The sequence below is a fragment of the Centroberyx affinis genome, unplaced genomic scaffold (genome assembly GCF_046629955.1).
Source record: "Centroberyx affinis isolate AG114_WGS23_722 - 3 ecotype Tasmania unplaced genomic scaffold, CSIRO-AGI_Caff_v1 ptg003044l_1, whole genome shotgun sequence".
NCBI lineage: Eukaryota > Metazoa > Chordata > Actinopteri > Beryciformes > Berycidae > Centroberyx > Centroberyx affinis.
Window position 1 is genome coordinate 1 of NW_027281134.1, and position 20090 is coordinate 20090.

The 20090-nt window shown below is 40.4% G+C and overlaps 1 protein-coding gene across 1 annotated transcript; it reads right to left on the reverse strand.

Moving 5' to 3' along the window:
• Positions 1–295: 295 nt before the first annotated feature.
• Positions 296–19766, reverse strand: LOC139659217 (complement factor I-like; the record flags this gene model as incomplete). Its single annotated transcript, XM_071537430.1, has 13 exons — positions 19707–19766; positions 17264–17451; positions 16792–16945; positions 15665–15728; positions 14716–14884; positions 13703–13896; positions 13437–13547; positions 13117–13272; positions 11938–11958; positions 11489–11631; positions 9260–9363; positions 1618–1722; positions 296–471 (listed from the first exon to the last, which is right to left on the reverse strand). Coding segments are annotated over exons 1-13 (1645 nt in total), but the record flags the coding sequence as incomplete, so codon positions are not given.
• Positions 19767–20090: the final 324 nt, after the last annotated feature.

Below are 20090 nucleotides of genomic sequence, written 5' to 3' on the forward strand. Positions count from 1 at the left end.
ATTATTAAGCATTAACTAACCCTTAACTTAGTGACCCTTATTGTAAAGTGTTACCAATGAATTTGTTAATTGATTAATCGTTGTAGCCATTCATCAAAGTTTTACCAAAAGATATACCAAACATTTGTTCGCGTTTCTCTGTTTCTCTGTTTCATATTATAAAATGAATACTTTGGTTTTTTGTTATTTGACTCAACTGACTACGTACCTAATTATCTACCTGCCTAAACCACGACCTACCTACCTATCCACATGATCTATCTGTCTATCTGTGTGTGTTGCAGCTGGTGTTGACCTGCGGTGCGTCCCCATCCAGAGATGCTGCAGGTGTGGTTTGGCTGGAACAGCTGGAGGCTCCAGGGAACACAGACGGCACTGATCGCCGGGTTTTCCACAAAACACACATCAGTGAACGGAAGCTTCTCCAGCTGCAGCAGAGCGATGTCGTTCTCATAGCTGCTGGGGTTGTACCTGGGGGAGGGGGGTGGGGTGGGGGGGGGTAAAGGACATGTAGTGAATAAATAATACAAGCGAAGAAAACAAAATGAACCCAAAAAAAAAGAGAAAGCAAAGCTAAGAAAGTGAAGGTAATTACAGAAATTTAAGAAAATAATGAAAATAAGGATAAAGTCAGGAAAATAAAGTAAAAAGTAAGGCAAGCAGGAGGGTGGGGGTGGAGAAAATAAAGGACATAAAGAAGTGAATAAAATAAAAGTGAAGAAAAAAGTAATTTCTATGTAATTTTCATAACAGTAGTATTATAAATGGAGGGTGGGGGCATAAAAGGTGGTAAAACCCCCCCCACAAAATAACTGAAAATAAAGAGTAAAGAAAGATATAGAATATAGATATTGAATACAATTTAAAAAAAAATAAGGACTAAATAAATTAAAATTAGGTCAAGAAAATGAAGCACAGAATGCAAGGAATACAAAGTAAAGACAATAGTCATGAAAGAAAGGAACATTCACTAAAGAGAGTAAATAAAAAAAGAAAGTGAAGAAATTGATTAAAACCAGTAAAGACAAAGAAAATAATGGATAAAATGTGGGAAAAAAAATAAAGTTAAAATAAAGAGGTGAGTGAATGATCCTGGTTCAGACATTACCATGCCTGCTAATGGACAGTGACGGGCAGATACTGTAGGAGTTAACTGTGAGTGAATCAATAAATGAATGAATGAATGAATATGTGAGTTAGTTACTGCATCTAAAAAGTAAAGAAGATTAATAATATAAAGAAAAGAAAGTCAAGAGTTTAAAGATGATGAACCTGTATGAGAAAGAGAGGGGGAAAGGTGACAAGTGAGGGATGGATGGATGGATAGGTGTATAAACAGATGGATGGATGGATGGATGGATGTATAAACAGATGGATGGATGGATGTATAAACAGATGGATGGATGGATGGAAGTATAAACAGATGGATGGATGATGGATGGATGTATAAACAGATGGATGATGGATATATAAACAGATGGATGGATGGATGTATAAACAGATGGATGGATGGATAGATGGATGGATGGATGTATAAACAGATGGATGGATGGATAGGTGTATAAACAGATGGATGGATGGATGGATGGATGGATGCATAAACAGATGGATGGATACTTGGGGTGTATGATGACGTCCTGGACAGGAACAATGTCGGTGGTGTTCTGAGATCTGTCCTTCCTCCACAGAGAAAACTTCACCATGAACGCACTAGGGTTCGGCCTGGGAGAGAGAGAGAGAGGGGCGAGAGACTATTACTGCTACTAGTACTGCTACTGCTGTTATTGCTGCTACTACTACTGTTACTACTACTACCACTACTGCTGCAACTACTACTGCTACTACCATTTTAACTAACTTTATACTACTACTCAGAGGTGGGAGTAAGTCACACATGTGCAAGTCACAAGCAAGTCTCAAGTCTTAACCTTCAAGTCTCAAGCAAGTCCCAAGTCACTGTGGTGAGAATCAAGCAAGTCAAGTCGAGTCCCTGCTAGAAGTCAAGCAAGACAAGTCAAGTCATTGCTCAGGTCAAGCAAGTCACAAGTCAAGTCATACGAAATTCTGATGATCTACCCCAGATTTTGTTTCCACATTTAAATCAGTTAAAAGACAGTGGTCATGAAAAGCTGAGTTTTATTTTCAAAATTAACGAAAACTGTTGCAGCCTGCTTACATCTTATAAATCTTACTGATATTTGACATTTTGTGGCAATCCTCCTAAATGAACAACAATGGAGAGTGGGGCTCTGAAATTATTATAGCCCTATAGCTCTAAAGGGCTCTAAAGTGAAAACAGACGTACGAAACAAAAAAATTACATCACAATGTTAAGCCTCCTGCCCTGGCTCCCCTTCAGCCAGGTAATAGTAACTGCTTAATATCAATATCTAGAAAAATGCAAATACCGTAAAACTTAAATTAATAGCCCGGGCTTTTATTTGCTTCAAACACTGAACTCAACCGGCCTATATTTGGGACAGGCGTCTATATGGGACAGGCCTTTAATTCCTTTCGCACAAAACTCTTGCTCAGCTAAGATGGGAAATACTATCAAATTGTTTATTTAAACCAGTATGAATATTACTTGTATAAAAATTAGGCTATCGAATAACATATCAATTACGAATCATTCATTTGATCTCGCTCCGAGAGACAACACTGAGAGAGAGAGAGAGAGAGAGAGAGAAGCGGTGGTCGAGCGAGCTAGAAAGTGAATGAAGAGAGGGAGCGGTGGTAGTAAGAAAGCCGGTGAATCAGAGAAATAAAATTTTATTTTCTGATTGTTTCACAGCGGTTACGTTCTAAAGCACAGAGAGCAGAGAGAGAGAGAGAGAGAGCGAGCATCAAAATGCTGGTAGCCTACCTTAGAAAGGATGAAAGCCTGGGGATATATATCCCCAGAAGTTGATCGCGCTCACCGCGCAACGAGACCTAGACCTGCCCCAGGAGAGCCACCGCGTCCTATCCTCATAAGATTACTACGATGGAGCGACAAACAAGACATCCTCACCGCTGCAAGGAAGAAGGGACAGCTCACGTGGGAAGGGCACCGCTTCTCCGTCTTCCAGGATTTCTCAGCCGAGGTCCAGAGACAACGCTCCGGCTTCTGGGACATTAAAAAGACGTTGCAAAAAGCGGGACTGCAGTATGGGATGATCTACCCGGCGAAACTTCGCGTCAACCTGGCAGACGGGCAGCAACGCATCTATACTTCTCCAATGGAAGCCGTTGAGGACTTGAAAACCAAGCTACCTAATCACTTCTAAGTGGTATGTCTCTCCCCATAAGCATTAGTCTGTGAGTGTCCCTACTCCCATGGGTTAGCAATCGAAAAAATAAAAAATAAAAAAAACCCGGCATGTTATATAATATCATATTTCTGACATTTTCTTTCTTTTTTGTGTGTGTGTGTGTTAACCACGACACCTAAATAGCAGGCTAATTGTTCATAACGCTGATACCCTTTTAGTTTTGCTCATACCAGCCTGCGCTTACTTTACCTTTCCAAAATTAAAGCGGGTCGTTAGTCTCATATGATACAACTTCTCACTGGGAAACGTTAGGACACATTAAACAGTAAATGAAGAATTACAGTCAATATAGACAGCACAAACTATGTTTTTGTTAAATGACAATGGTCATTATATTTTGGGTGCTGTCTTAAACCGAAGGCCTTGTTTGTGTATTTAAATATATTTACCTTTTGACTGCCCAAGATGGTATAGCATAAGATAATTTTTCTTTAATAAGGTCATGCTATTTTGTTTCCCAAAATGTGGTAATTTTCTTCTCATTATCCCCCTTCTTCTGTGGCGCATAGGTCAAATGGCTTATAGTTTTTTGTTGTGACTATTATTAGTATGGCTGCTTTATCTCCCATGGCTATTTCCATGAGATTAAAAGCATTTGTTATATTGAGAACTCACTAAATGCACAGAGAGTCAAATAAGAAAAAGTTCCATGTGAAATTACTATTCAGAATTTGTTGGGGTGTGAGCTCAATATGGACTTGCTAACTTAACATATGTGTCACAGCAGGCATCATAGTAGTCTAACCACAATAATAATTCCCACATTCTGGTGGATTGTTTCATAATGTATATCCAGTTCTCAAACAATAAGAAGCATAGGTCTGGGTAAGGCTGCCTGGTTTGTACACACCTTACCCTCGCGGATACTTCGAGGCACTCGCCTCCATTGTAAGTTCCTTTCTTTATCTGGGCTATCTTGCCCAGTTATCGCATTTCTATTATTATGTCTTTTTCTTTCGTCTTTATTTTTTTAAATTTTTTTTTACTTTTATTTATTTATTTTTTTCTTTTTTCTCTACCCCTACCCCTCATTGTACAATGCTAATGCAACTTCATGGTTACCTTTTCGCAGTCAAGCACAAGTTGGTCCTCTCTGGCATATTAGGAGGCCTTACATGCTTATCTTCCTGACCACTCTGTTGTATGAATAACACGATCAGTAATGTCAAAGTAGTGAGCTGGAACGTTAACGGCATACAAAATCCAGTTAAAAGATACAAAATTCTCACGCACTTAAAATCCCTTAACTGCAACATAGCTATGATACAGGAATCTCATTTGAATGAGGAGGAATCTAGGAAACTAAAGCAGAAATGGGTAGGGCAGGTCTTCTGTTCCCCAGGATCGGGTAGATCTAGGGGGGTCTGTATTCTGATTGCAAAAAATGTCCCTTTTAAATTAAGCAACAGCATAACGGATAAGGAGGGTAGATATATTGTCATATCTGGTTTTCTATACAATATTAAGTGTACCCTCATAAACATATACGCCCCCAACACCGCCCAGGCAACCTTTATTTAATCTCTTGGCACTATTATTGCCAAAGCATTGGAGGGCCCCCTCATTATGTCTGCTGACTTTAACTTGGTGAGAGACCCAGTGGTAGATCGCTCTGGTCCCCCATTGCCCGCAGACAGAATATCTGGAGCAGCAATGGAGGAGCTACAATCTCTATTTGCATTATTTGACACATGGTGACTAATGAACCAGGGTGCACGAGAATATACTTATTATTCTAAAGTACATAATTCTTACTCAGGAATTGATTACATATTAATGTCTAACCAGTTCACTCAGAATATCATCGACTCTCATATACATAGTATTATATTGTGTGATCATGCTCCTGTCTCTGTCTCCTTTTTCCCATCACCCAACACATGCAAAACCAGGCAATGGAGGCTGAATAACTCCTTGTTAAGGAAAGATGACTTTGTTGCACTTATTGAAAGTAGAATTACAGAATTCTTTGACATAAACTTAAATTCTGTCTCCTCTGTCACATGCAGGGGTTGGGTGATTAGCTATGCGTCGGCAGAAAAAAATAAACATATGAAAAAAAAAGTCGCTAATTAGCTAATGAATTTAAGATTCTAGAGGAACAGCACACGTCTAATCCCTACTATTTAGAACTAAGGAGGTCTCTTTTTATTCTTAGAGCTGACCTAGAAAGACTACTGCATGAAGAAACTGCTTTTGCCCTTTATCAACTACGCAGGCAACACTTTGAATCAGCTGACAAAGCAGGCAAAATGCTCGCTCATAAACTGAAACAAGCTGAGAACATGCACTCGATACCGATTACTAGTGATGATAAGGGCGCACTTCACACTGACAATATCTCCATTAACTCAGCATTTAAGCATTATTACTCAAACCTCCATGAATCGGAATTTAAGGCAAGTGACCAGGACTTGAACAAATTCTTTAACGGGTTGACTCTTCCAGCTCTTAATGTCCAAGACAAGGCAGAGTTGGAGGCCCCCCTTACCCAATCAGAGATACAATTGGCTATTAAAAAACTAGCTTCAGGTAAAACCCCTGGAGAGGACGGCTTCAGCATGGAGTTTTACAAACGCTTTAATAAGGCCTTTTCACCAATTCTTCTTATGCTTTTTAATGAGATAATTGACTCTGAATCAATGCCACCCTCTATGCGGCGTGCTATTATAACTGTCCTGCCTAAACCTGGTAAAGACCCCCGCGAGATGGGCAATTATCGGCCCCTTAGTATTTTAAACGACGACTATAAGATCCTAGCAAAGACACTTGCTCTTCGTCTGGAGAGAGTGATCCCATCCTTAATTCACCTAGACCAAGTTGGATATATACCATATACCATATACCAACATGTGGAGGCTGTTAAATCACTTGGAAACTCCTGTAATCGCTGCATCATTAGACGCAATGAAAGCCTTCGACAGAATTGAATGGCCATTTCTTCTGTTCTCACTCTCTAAATATGAATTTCATGTGTTAAAACCAACGGACTGATATCAAACTCATTCAATCGACATCGTGGGGTTCACCAAGGATGTCCTGTGTCCCCGTTACTATTTGTTCTCGCCCTGGAGCCACTTGCCTGCGCAATACGTACCAAAGCGAATATTTCAGGAGTTTCAGTGTATGATCATAACTTTAAATTGAACTTATATGCAGATGACATCCTGGTCACCCTAAGTGAACCTTCAGTTTCATTACCTGCACTCCTTGAACTTGTCGAATCCTTCAGCCATCTCTCAGGATACAAGATAAACTGGAGTAAAAGTGAGGCGATGCCCCTGAACCAACACACATTTCAATCAGACTTAGCAGGAACCTTTGTTTGGAAATACAAGGGTATGAAATACCTAGGCATTAATATTATCTCTCCTATTACCCAGATGTTCAATCTGAATGGCCCTAAACTGTTAATAAATGTTAATAACTGTTAAACTGTCAAAATTAAAGATGATCTAAAAAGGTGGACTGTCTTACCACTATCCCTATGGGGAAGGGTTGAAATACTCAAAATGTTTTACCCAGGCTCACATATGTTATCTCAGCCATCCCCTTCCAATTCCCTTTATCTTGGTTCAAACAAATTAACTCACTGTTTACTCAATTTATTTGGAACAATCGAAAATCAAGAATAGGTTACAAAAAGCTTTCAGAACCAAGATTTCAGGGAGGCCTTGGGGTACCAGACATATATTGTTACTACCTGTCATTCAATGCAAGATACCCCCTAGCCTGGGCCTACAAAGCTGATCCAACGGAGGGCAGCTGGGAGTGTTTGGAAGGGAGAATTATTTCTAGCACTAGACTCACTACACCAGCCTCATTGTGGTACTCTACCGAGCCCCCAGCAGCCCTTAACAATAGCATAATCAAATTCTCTTGCTCCATTGCAAAAACGCTTCATAGACGACTGGGTATGAATGGATTAATGTTACCATCTTGTCCCATTTGGTCTAACACATTACTGACTGCTGGGGGAAACCCGTTGAATAACAAATTGTGGGAACAACAAGGTATCTTTTCCATAGGTCAGTTATTTGATGAAAATGGCTACCGTTCCTTCTGCAATCTGAAAGCTGAATTTAGCTTACCGGAATCATCATTTTTGGCTTACTTTCAAATTAAATCTATTGTCTGTAAAAGGCTACATGACAGCACAACCCCCGCATCCAAATTAGAACTAGATCACAGCTTAATGTTAGCTGGCACAAAAAGAGGCACTGTCTCCAGTATCTATAAACTCTTGTTCCTTGCTTCACCCAATCCATTCATACCCACTCAACAGGCATGGGAGAACGACCTTGGTGTGTCACTCACCTCAGAGCAATGGAGCAACATCTGGAGGAAGGGCATCACGTCATCCAGGTGCATTAGATATAGGGTTATACAATTTAAGATACTGTGTAGAGCCTATATGACCCCTTCGCGTATATCCAAAATGAACAGAGAGCTGACAGACCAATGCTGGCATAACTGCGGAGGGCATGGATCTCTGATACACCTCCTATGGGACTGCCCTGCAGTTAGGACATTTTGGTCTGGAGTAGTGAAGGTTCTATCAGACATGCTTGAGGTCCAAATACCTGTTTGTCCTATTACATGTCTTCTTGGACACAGACCTGAACATATAAAATCCAGTCTTGTACATGGTCTCCTGAATTTAGGTTTCCTCTCCGCAAAGAGAATTATTCTTATGAACTGGAAGGTACACAAGCCCTCCTGCTTTGCACTGTGTGGTTGGCTCAAAGACTATCTGGACTTAAGTATGGAACGAGCCACCAACTTGCTTCTTGACTTTGACAAGGGCATGCAAGGACACTGGGATACAGCACGTGCATTCATCGATTCAAACAGACATTACACTAACTGTAGACCATGTTACGGCACACTAATATGACTATGTCTTTTTTTTCTTTTTTCTTTTGCAATTTTATTTCTTTTATCTTCTTTCTTTTTTTTTTCTTTCTCTTCTTTCTTCTCCCCTGTTTTAAACTATGTTCTTTCAAATGTGTGTGTATGTATATCTTTATACTATAGGTTTAAAAGACTAAGATAAATTTTCATTATAAAAAAAAAAAAAGAAAGGATGAAAGCCAAAAAAAGATCAATGGAGAAATGTCTTGCTGCTGCTTCTCCTGAGTTTTGTTCAGCAAATTTGACAACTGACAGCTTGAATTTCAGGTCGTACTGTTTTCTCTGTGCCGCCATGGCGATCAGCAAATGTGACTGACGTTTGAATGCAAGTAAAAATAATCAATGGCAACTGGCTTCTAATTGAGACTAGTTTTCGTATTTTGAGTCATCTGTCTCAAGTCTAAGTCAAGTCTCAAGTCATGAATACCAAGTCAAAGTCAAAGTCTTTTATCAATGTTAGTCAAGCAAGTCTCAAGTCCTCAAATTTGCGACTTGAGTCTGACTCGAGTCAAGTCATGTGACTCAAGTCCCCCACCTCTGCTACTACTACTACTTTATACTACTACTACCACTTCTATTGCTACTAAACTGATACTACTACCACTGCTACTACTACTACTTCTAGGACCAGTACTGCTATTACTACTCCTACTAATACACCTGTTGCTGCTACTGCTAGTTCTTCCACTACTGTTGCTGTTGCTACTGCTGCTACTGCAATTGCCTCAACTACTATTTCTAATGCTACTACTACTTTTGCTACTACCACTTCTACTCGTATTAATACTGTTCCTGCTGCTGGTACTACTTCTGCTAATACAACTGCTGTTACTACTAGTATTATGACTAGTACTACTGCTATTGATACTACTGCTAATAGTACTGCTGCTACTCCTCCTACTACTACTACTGTTGCTACTGCTAGTACTAGTATTACTTCTGTTAATACTAGTTGCTGTTAATGCTAGAATTTCGACCGTTACTTCCGTTCTAGTAATACAGACACACACACACACACACACACACTATACCTGACACAGTGTGCAGCAGTCAGCACCCAGCAGTTTCCTATATACGCTCCTCCACAGTCGAGCTTCTTATACTCCACTATCGCAACCTGCCACTGGATCTGGGTCTACAGACAGACAGACAGGCAGACAGACAGGTAAGCAGACAGACAGATAGACAGAGATAGACAAAGACATATGCTCTGATGAAAGCAGAAACACGTCAGGTGAAAAACTCATTTGTTACGTCATTGTGACTTTAGAGCAATAAGTAATTTTTCTGACCACCAGATGGCGACATAACCCGCAACACATTTGTTAATAAAGCACAGCAAAGCCACTGCACTACGGAGGCCCCCGAAGGACAACCCGTTCATAAAGGCTAATAGCTAAGCTAACCACACCTACAGAGAAGTCTCACTGGTTACCAGTCTCGCTTTGCCAAATTTTTCTCCCACTGAAGGTTACATGTCCCACAATGACAAGTGAAGAGTGTAACGTGCTTGGTCGTGTCTTAGCTTACATTAGCTTTAGGGAAGTAGGCTGCTCCTGGATAGCATGACAGAGCCAGACGACGTCAGTATTGGGATTTCACACATGTACCACTTTATTCACCTATACTTGTCAACCATACAATGCCTGGTCTCTACGGTACTATAATCTCTCAACATACATGTAGACTGATATAGTTTAACACGTACCAAATCGTTATGGAAGAGACAAGCTACTCGTCAGGAGGATAGACAGGGAGCAGTACTCAACCTGTTGCTGTAACTCAGTCTCAGTAAAAACAAGGAGCGCCACCCAGTGACTTAATCTGTTACTGCAACCGAACAATGTTCCAAAAGCATAGTAGGCACATTTGCGACTGTTACAAGAGGCAGGTAGCAAGTCTCCTCCCTTGCTGTTTAAAAGCGGCACTCTCCCCCTCCCATCACTGAAAAAAAATCTCGAAATGGCAGAGTGAGTAAACTTGTTCAACTAGTAAACTTGCCATCTACCTCTTCACTTGTCATTGTATGACATGTGGCCTTCAGCGGGAGAAACATCTGGCAAAGCGAGAGTGGTAACCGGCGACATTACTCCGTAGGTACGTTTAGCTTATGTGACGACCCCACCCACTCTGTAGGCCTGTCTTGCTGTTCTGCTGTGCTTTCTTTTACAGATTGCTGATAGGCTGAGTGGGTCGTTTCCTTTAGCTGGTAGCACCTGGGCTGGAGCTGCCAGGGTATAAAGAGCTGGTCTACCTGGCAGTCTGTCTCTCTCTACCACTCGGCCCGCTGGTGCTTGTCCAACCAACCCCCCCGTGGTTCCTTCCGTATATACATATTCATACCTCATCCTTATGTGTTGGGTTTGGTTAATTTGGATTAAACGTCTTTTGTGTTTTGATTCTGTGTGTGGTCTCCCACTTTGTTGCTAACCTTGAGCCAGGTTGTAACTTAGCTGTTAGCCGGTCATGGCTAGAAGGTATCCAGGTTTTGTTGACGTGACGTCGAACTCTCGTTGGTGCTGCCGCTCTGTTGGCTGCAAGGAGGTGACTGTTGCCAGGTTAGTGGTCCGCTAACCACAAAAATGGCAGACAGCGCCACAGTTTCGGAATTTAACATATTCTTGCACAAAGTAAAGCCAGCTTACTCTTCTCTTTGCTGACTGATCGTTCAGTGTAAATGGCTCCACAATTGGCCGATTGTCCAGTTTCTGATGCTGATGGAGCCACAAAATGTGTACTCCGTATGGGTGTGATTTAAAATATATATTTAATAAGTACAATACTTACAATACGGGACAATACGAACAATACAGGAGAAAATGTAATTAGTTACTTCCACCCTTGCTAGTAAAGTGATTCATATTATTAACACAACAAAAGAGAAAGAGCGTTCTGGGTTCTTCTGTGTTTCCAATGGACAGACAGGTGCTCTTCGGAATGGGCAATAAACAAAAAAAAAGATCCGAAGATATAGAGGTTTACTTTACCTTTTAATTTTTTTTTATCTTTGTTCAAGCATGTAATCAATAAAGGCTTTTTCATTTTTTTCACAAAATGCGGATACCTTTGCTAGGTTTGTCCTTTGGACCCTCCGTAGTCCGGCGGCTTTGCTGTGGTTTATTTACAAATGTGTTGCTGTTTCTGTCAAAAAATTGCTTAGTGCAGCTTTAACAGACATGCCAATAAAGATACTGAAATCAAATTAGAGAGACAGACAGACCTGCAGTGTGTCTGACAGACCTGCAGTGTGTCTAACTGACCGGTTTGGCTGGTATTCCTCCCACCACCCTCTTCACTCGGCTGCTCCTCCCTCGCTCCTCCTCCTCCTCGTCATCCACTGTGGTGGAGTTGGGAATCCCACAGTACAACTTGGACTCCAGATGCAGTCTGTTGGCCCTCGTCTCTACACACACACACACACATAGATTTTACTTCTGCTACTAGTCTTACTAATATTACTATTAGACTACTAGTACTATTTGTAGTACTACTGCTGATACTACTAGTACTGCTGGTAGTACTGATACTACTACTACTATTACATATATTACTACTCCCACTACTACTGCTAGTCCTGATACTACTGACACTACTTCTAATACTAGTATACTACTACTACTACTTATGCTACTACTGCTGCTACTAACAGTAGCACTACTGATAGTGCTGATGCTACTACTATGTTTCAAATGTAGTTTAGGTTACATACCACTTTTAGGAGAGGTGTAGACTGAAAAAAAAAAAAATATATCATCCATCATTCATCCTCAACAATATTGACCAGTTATGTACAGTTTACCACTTTAACGAAAACATGTCATGTCATATCACATGTATGTGATATGCTTAACACTGAAATAAGTAGGGTGTTCATGGTGGCGTTGCCATGGTAACAACTCTATTGTGATGGTAGATGGCATTAAGCCATGGGAGTTTTATAGGTGGTCAAAGTGAATGACTGTTGCAGTGGTAACATGTGTTACCGTGGTAATTAGTGCCATTGTAGTGCCATGTACCTGTGTTTTTGAGACGGGTGGAAAAAGGGTGCGTTGCCATGGTTGTGGTAATGTTACCATGGTAACAGGTATTTGGGCGGCTTTGCGCAAATACTTATGCTGCTGTTACTACCACTTTTACTACTGCTTATATACTATTATTATTAATACTGAGTCTAGTACTACTATGGATTACATGGTGTGTGTTGCCATGGTAACTACACTGTACCTACGCTTCTGTGAGACCGGTAATATGTTACAGTGTTGCCATGGTTGAGTCAGTTACCATAGTAACAGGAAGTGCAGCCCACCACTGTCGCTGTGTGCCTGTGTGTTGGTGAAGGTATTACATGGCAATGAGTTTGTTACCATGGTAACGAGTAACATACCTGTGTTTTGGAGTAGTATGTGCGTCTCCGTTGACCCTGTGGACAAATAAGAAATATATAAAAAATAACATTTGACAGTTTTCTGCAGACTTCTTCCTAAAGTTCATTATTTTCCTCATAGCTCTCTACACTGCCCTCCAGTGCCAAAGAACAGTAACTGCGTGACTAAAGCGCATTTTATAGTCGAACGTAACGTAAATATAATGTAAAGTGCAAACATAAAGAACATGGAGGCGCTTACATTTAAGTTTTTATACTTCTGTGTTGATGTGCATGTAGCATGTCGTTGAAATCCCGCACACAGGATGGTAGTGTTTAAAAAAAACAAAAAATCACATTGGACCAAAATGAAACACAGAAGAAGAGAGGAACAGGAAGCAGACAATCACTAGAGGAATGCAGCTGGAGGGATGGGAAGTGTTGGAGCAGCTGGAGAGTTGAGACTGTCATTTATCAGTAAAGTCTTTGTAGACTCTGCTTTGAAGTCTTATAAATGAATCTCACTGTTACTGGTTATGAAGTTGTGTGTCTCACTGTGGTCAGTAGTTGTGTGTCTCGGTGATTCGTCCTGGCCGTCCAGACAGTCGTTCATCCCGTCGCCGACCGCCACTCTGGACACACACACCCCCGTCCTGCAGTGGAACGCGTCCTTCCTGCATCCTGACACACACACACACACACACACACACACACACACACACACACACACATAAAAACATACAATCAGTCACTTTGTGAAAGAAAACATGGGACATACCAGGTGATACATCTCTGTGTGTGTGTGTGTGTGTGTGTGTGTGTGTGTGTGTGTGTGTGTGTTTTACTCTTGCAGCACATCTCGTCACTGCGGTCTCCACAGTCGTCAACTCCGTCACACGTCTGGTTCAGAAACACACATTTGCTGTTCACACACCTGAACTCACACTCCGCTGCCTCTGGAACACACACACACACACACACACACACACACACACACACGCACACACACACACAGAGAGAAACACACAGCAAGGTCACAACACTGCAGCAAAACCAGCTTGGAAAGAGAATAGTGATAAAATGATACATCTGGACCAACAGAGGTACTGACCTTGGGTTGCCTGGTAACAGGTTGCCGTGGCGACCTTCCTGTTGCCGATCCTGGCCGCGTCGTAGATGACACACTCGGCCAAGGATGTCTCGTAACCTTGGCAACGGACGGTCACACAGCTCCGTGGCAACATTGCGTAGCTAGGGTTGGTGATCAGGGACTTGTGCGATACAAGCCCTGCTGACGCTGCCCCGCTACACACACACACACACACACACACACACACACACACACACACGCTTGAAATTAAAGTTAATAAAGTACTGCTTTGTTGTCATCATTATTGATAGCTGTAATGTTATGTAACCCCCTTCTGGCGGCCATCTTGGAGGTCCTCAGCTCTGTGAACAGCTGACTGTGTTTCTGTCGTCTCAACAGAATTGAACAGACAGTTAATTTCTGTTTCTGACTGAACTGATCATTTCATCACTGATCCATCTGATTGATTTAGTGTTTAGATAATGTCAGCTTGTTAGCTAGCTAACCATAGCATCTGGTCAGCTAACCATCACTGTCTTGTTGTTAACACATCTGATTGGCACACTAGCTAACGTATCTAGTAGCAGCTAGCATTAGCGTGTTCACATTAACATCAGTGTGTTTGCTGGCTAGTTAGCTAGCTAACAGTTTGTTCAGGTTAACTGAGCTGACTCTTCTCAAGCTCCAACTCTTCATGTTTTGGAGTAGAGACTAGGGCTAAAGACAAGACAGGTTACTGTGTCACAGTAACCTACATTTGGAAACAAATCCACCTTATCACACTATTCACTTTTACTGAGAACGTTACTGAATGGATCTACAGCCACACCACAACAAGCTGACTCAGTTGCTCTCTGCTTCTAGCTGCTTCATACACATTTACACTTTATTAACTAACACACAGTTCTACAGTGTTCCTCCATCATGGAGACACAGTTGGCTGGGAGCAGATTTGTAATGCTGTTAATTATCTGTATATTTATGTTATGTTTATGTTATGTATGTATGTGTATAGGTAAAAATCCATCTCTCACAGTGGGTGCTTGTTCTCCTTGCAGGCCATGTTAGCAGCAGCCGTGTCCCACAGCTTCCCACACACCAGCACCTCCTCTCCTCCTGCTCCTGTCCTCCCATTATCAGGAATGAAAAGCTTCACCACTCCTGTGACTCTGTCTATTGAACTGCTGAACTTTGGATCATCCACTGAGGAGAGAGAGAGAGAGAGAGACTTAAGCATTTCTGTGACACCGGCAACCACCTCCTATTATCATTTGTTAGCAATGCTAGCACAAGTCAATGGGGTATGAAGCCAAAACTCTAAAAATCACATGCAAGCCATTCCATATACTTACATAGCTGTAGTAATTGTTAGAATATGCGGTAACACTTTAGAATAAGGGTCACTAAGTTAAGGGTTAGTTAATGCTTAATACGCATTAACTAACCCTTGTTCATGTTAATTAAGGTATTAATTTACACATTTAATAGTTTATAAAGATGACTATTAAATAATGTATAAATTAATAGCCTACCTTAGTTAACATGAACACCATTAGTAAATGATTACCAGACACATTAGTTAACTGTTAATTAATGAACCCTTATTGTAAAGTGTTACCGAATACACAATAGAACTTGCTTAAAGTTCTGTTGCACTTGAATGGAATTTTAAAACAAAGCAATGGTTTCATACCCTATTGACTTGCACTAGCATTGCTAACAAATGCTAACGGGAGGCTGGTGCTGATTTCTCAGAGACAAAAACTCAGATGTAAAAATGTTTTGAACGTTATAATAGTGAGCATGGTTAGATCAATAGGATAGGCCTCTAAAATCACTGAACCTTCCCTTTAGGTCCCTATGGGAAAATTACAGTGATAACAGGAGGAAAAAACACTATAAAGTAAAAAGAATTCTCTTTAAACTGAGCATTGATCACTACATGACAACATGATGACATGGTGTGTCTCTCTGACAGCTCACCTCCACAGTTTTCCCCAAAGTGGGACATGAGCGGTTTTTTGGTCCGACAGGAGAGAGCCATCACCTGAAAGACAAACAGGTTGACACAGTTTGAAAAAAGAATATTTCCACCATGAGGATTAACTTTTTATTTAACAAAAAACACCTGTACATTTCTTAAATCATATATTATTTATGATGGATGTTGTCATTGAAGTCAGCCGGGCCTTAACAGCCTCAAATGTCAAGTCACAATGACATGAAAAATGACTTTTACAACTACAGTATATACTACAGATGTACCCGAATCCAAATACGTTATTCGGGACGGCACAAATAATGCGATGGAAACAGATATTTCTTCTACCCGAAGTTGCTCGTTATTATTCGGATAAAAAAAAAAAGATTGACATGTAAATAAAGGACTTGATTTTCCCTTTATCATTTGTAAAACAGAAAATGAAGTAGTAAAACACAAATGAAAAAAGCCCATTTTGGTACTGTAGCCGCTGAGAGAGAGAGAGCGAGAGAGAGAGATTTTAGCTGTATGTGTTAATTTCCTACATTTAAAAAACCCAGTCGAAATATTGAAAAAAACAGCGTTTTACCGTATTCCAGTCAATATTCATCCATTTAAGATGTAACATGCTGTATGTATAAGCCATAGGTTTCATGGAATATAGTTAAACATTTAAAAAAGAGAGAGAGAGATGAAAAGTACAGTATGATGATGTGGAAATATATTTCATAATTAATTATATGCCAATATTAAATCAATTTGATGCTTTGAAGGCACAAAAATTGCTTATATTATATATAATAATAGGTTAGAAAATACAACATTTGCCCGATTTAACGTGACTTCTGGTATAAACCACGCCCACCTCCGGTCTTCTATCCAAATACAGATACAGAGACAGATAATTTTGTTGGTTGAACAGATACAGATACAGATACAGACGTCTCTGTACACCTCTAGTATATACTACAGGTATGTAAGAGCAAAATTATATGTAGGTCCAAAATTGCCAAACCTATCTGTTAAAGTACCATAAGTGTCTACATCTGTAGTAATGGTCGTCCCAGTGTGAATTTAAACCCTGACCCCGGCACTGTTAGTGCCTTGCTCGATGGCTCCATGTGTTTACCTGGCAGTAGGAGAGGTACTGCCTGTTGTCCCGCCCACAGACCGGGGCCATGCCCTCTCTGAGACACTGATAGGGCAGTTTACAGGAACAGCGTCCGTTGATGCAACGCTCCCATGGAGGACAAAACACCAGGTCACATGACGCACGAGTGAACCTCATAGAAAGACAAAGGGACAAACACTAAACAACATACAGATAACTGCAATGTAAAGGAAGATAAGGAATAAATGAATAAACATGAAAGGACCAAACGAATGATGCATGAAAGAAAGTAAATGCGTGAAAGTAAGATAGAAAAATAAAGAGAACAAAGCTGAAGTAAAATAGAGCTAAAAAACAATAACATGAAAAAATAGAGCAAACCACTAAAGAAATGAATAAAAACAAGAGCACAGTAGAGTAGAGATAATAGAGTACAAATGAAAGAAATAAAAACGTAAGTGAACAGACCCCGCCAATCCGCAGCACCTACTTTTTCTCCAGACACTCCTTTGATCCCAGAAACTCGTCTGTGTCACTGGGCGCCGGGGTGGGGGCGGGGCTAGTGATCACAGGGGCGGGGCCAGTGGTTACAGGGGCGGGGCTAGTGATCCACGGTCTCATTGGCTGAAGAATCTGCTGCTGCATGGGTGACGGCTGGTCCCGCTCCTCTGGACTCTCCTGCAGGAGGAAGTAGTACGGTAGAGTTAGAATACACTATAATATAACATGTAATATATTGTACTGCAATTTTAACACTGTACTTTACTATGATGTACTGTAATCTGCTGTAATGTACTATGTTACATTATACTGCTGTGTACTGTACTGTAAATATAAAATACTACACTGTACTATTTTGTTTTGCACTAAACTTTACTACACTAATACAACATACTGTAATATTACAAACTAATATCACTGTTACTATTACTATTACACTAACACTAAACCTTACTATACTGTACTTCAGTGTACTACACTTCAATGTTATGTACTGTAATATACTACACTATGTTACATTGTGTACTGTACTATACAGCACTAGGCGTATCCAAAATTTAACATCGAGATGCTGTCCTGCCAAAATATTGTGATATACATTATTATTGGTGTTCGCTGTTTTGTTTTTTTCTGGGGTTTTTTTTCTGGGTTTTCTTGTTTTTTGGCATTTGACATTATTGACTAGCCTGTTACACAAGAATGTAGGCTACTACAATGTAACATAATTCATTATAGTATACTGTATTATACTGTACTATACTACACTGTACTACAATATATTTCAGTAATATGTAGTGTATTATACTACATTTAAACATACTATGCTATGACATATTGTAATACTCTATACCAGGGGTACTCAAATACAAATCTTAAAGGTCCACAAAGAAAATTTTCAATTAGGTCCGTTTATTAAGGTCAGTCAAGCTTTTAACGAATTATAATTAAATTATTAAATTAATAATATAAAATTAAATATAAAATATATATAATATAAATCAATATAATCAATATATATACCTATATATAATATAAAATTAAATTAAATTAAAGCTACAAATCACCATTTCCCCATTATCCCCATCCCCCAAACCCGGTTCACACACCCAGCCACCAGAGGTGAATCAAACCATCCTAAGAATCAAAGTCCAAATAAGTCCAGAACTATTGTACATTGTGTCAAACACTGTTGCTTAATGAGAGAAGTGGCACCTTTGGTCTGCTGCCAAGACTTTGAACGTTGGCACAAAAGGTGTGATGACCAGGCAGAGACACTGATGCAAGTGTTCATGGGTGAGTCGGCTGCGGTACTTGTTCTTCACCGTGTTCATTGTTGAGAATGCAGACTCACTGCAGGCTGGCCACCTTTGAACACGCCATTTTAGATTGATTCACATTCCAAATATAGGCTAGTAGCTAACAGCTGACGAAACGAGCTGCGCTGTCAACTTGATTACACCGGTCTTTGTTCTCTTCTCTTGTAAAAATAAAGTTTGAAAAAAAAAGTGCGGCTCTACAGTATGACGTCGCGTCCGCGACCCACCGCTGTCATGGAGATGACGGGACGCTGAATGTGATTGGACCAAACCAAAGCAGAGTAGACGTCCTCACACAGACAGTGGAGCAGTCGGGCATTCAGAGCGCTGCTTGCAGTGGAGAAAGCGGAGAATTTTGACTCGTTGCGTTGCGGCGAAGTCTCACAGATAATACAAATAATACATATGGAAAGTATAATTTGCTCAGAGTCCGGAGACAGTTGTGGTTCGGTCCGGATCCGGACCGGAGTCCGGACTTTGAGGATGACTGCTCTATACTATACATAGTGTTCTGTTCATATTTTACTGTAATATACTCCGCTACAGGCTTGGGCCTTTTGTTTCTGTGGTAAAAACTGTAAACAGTTCATATACGCCCCCTGCAGGCCGCTCAGGGTTCAGTCTGGTTTTAGTAGGAAGAAAAGTAGTGAGAAAGTAATTTTGTATCTTTAATTCTAAAAGCTTATTTTGCTGCATATCCTTTTGAGTTGCTACTTTGTTTAACAATTTCCACACAGAATTAAAACCTTCACTTAAAGACCAACCAGTGTGATCGACAGCCATATAAACGGTGAGCAGCTGCGGCCTGAATGAAGAAATGATGAAAAGCGTGTTGGAACTCATTAGATGTGTCCAGAAGTGATGTTTAGAAAAGTTACATTTTGCAATATTGTACTATATTAAACTACACTACAATGTTGAAAACAAAAGTGACAAAAGCACAAAAAAGTCCTACAAATACAGAGAAAGATAGCAGTAGCGTGTTAATGCACAGTTCCAATGCTGGGAAAATTGGAAAAAACTAAATAGAGGAAAAGTAGAACAGAGTGCAGGGGCCAACTCCAGCTTGGATGTTATACCATACAGCTCTATAGAGCATACTGACAGTGAACTCACCGTGTTGCAGTTGGAGATGAGAAGAAACATGAAGAGAAGAGAAACTCCGGCTGATCTCATCCTGACCAACAGAAACACAGACAGGCTGCTGTCTGCCAAACTTTAGCTTTCGACGAATACTTTTCTCTTTTCCTTTTCCCAGAAATGCATTTATTCTCTTCTGACTGATGGAAAAACAAACGTCCGTCTCTTTATAAGGCAAAAATAATAAAATACGTGTCCAGAGAAGGAACTGAGACAGTTACTCTCTCTCTCTATGAAAGAGTGGTTTGACTGATAGATGTCTTTTCTATTTAGAGCAGTGATGTCATCAGTCAATCATTAGCTTGTCTTGTCAATGTGGACACACACACAAAATCAGTCTGTGTCCTAGATTGGTTCAGT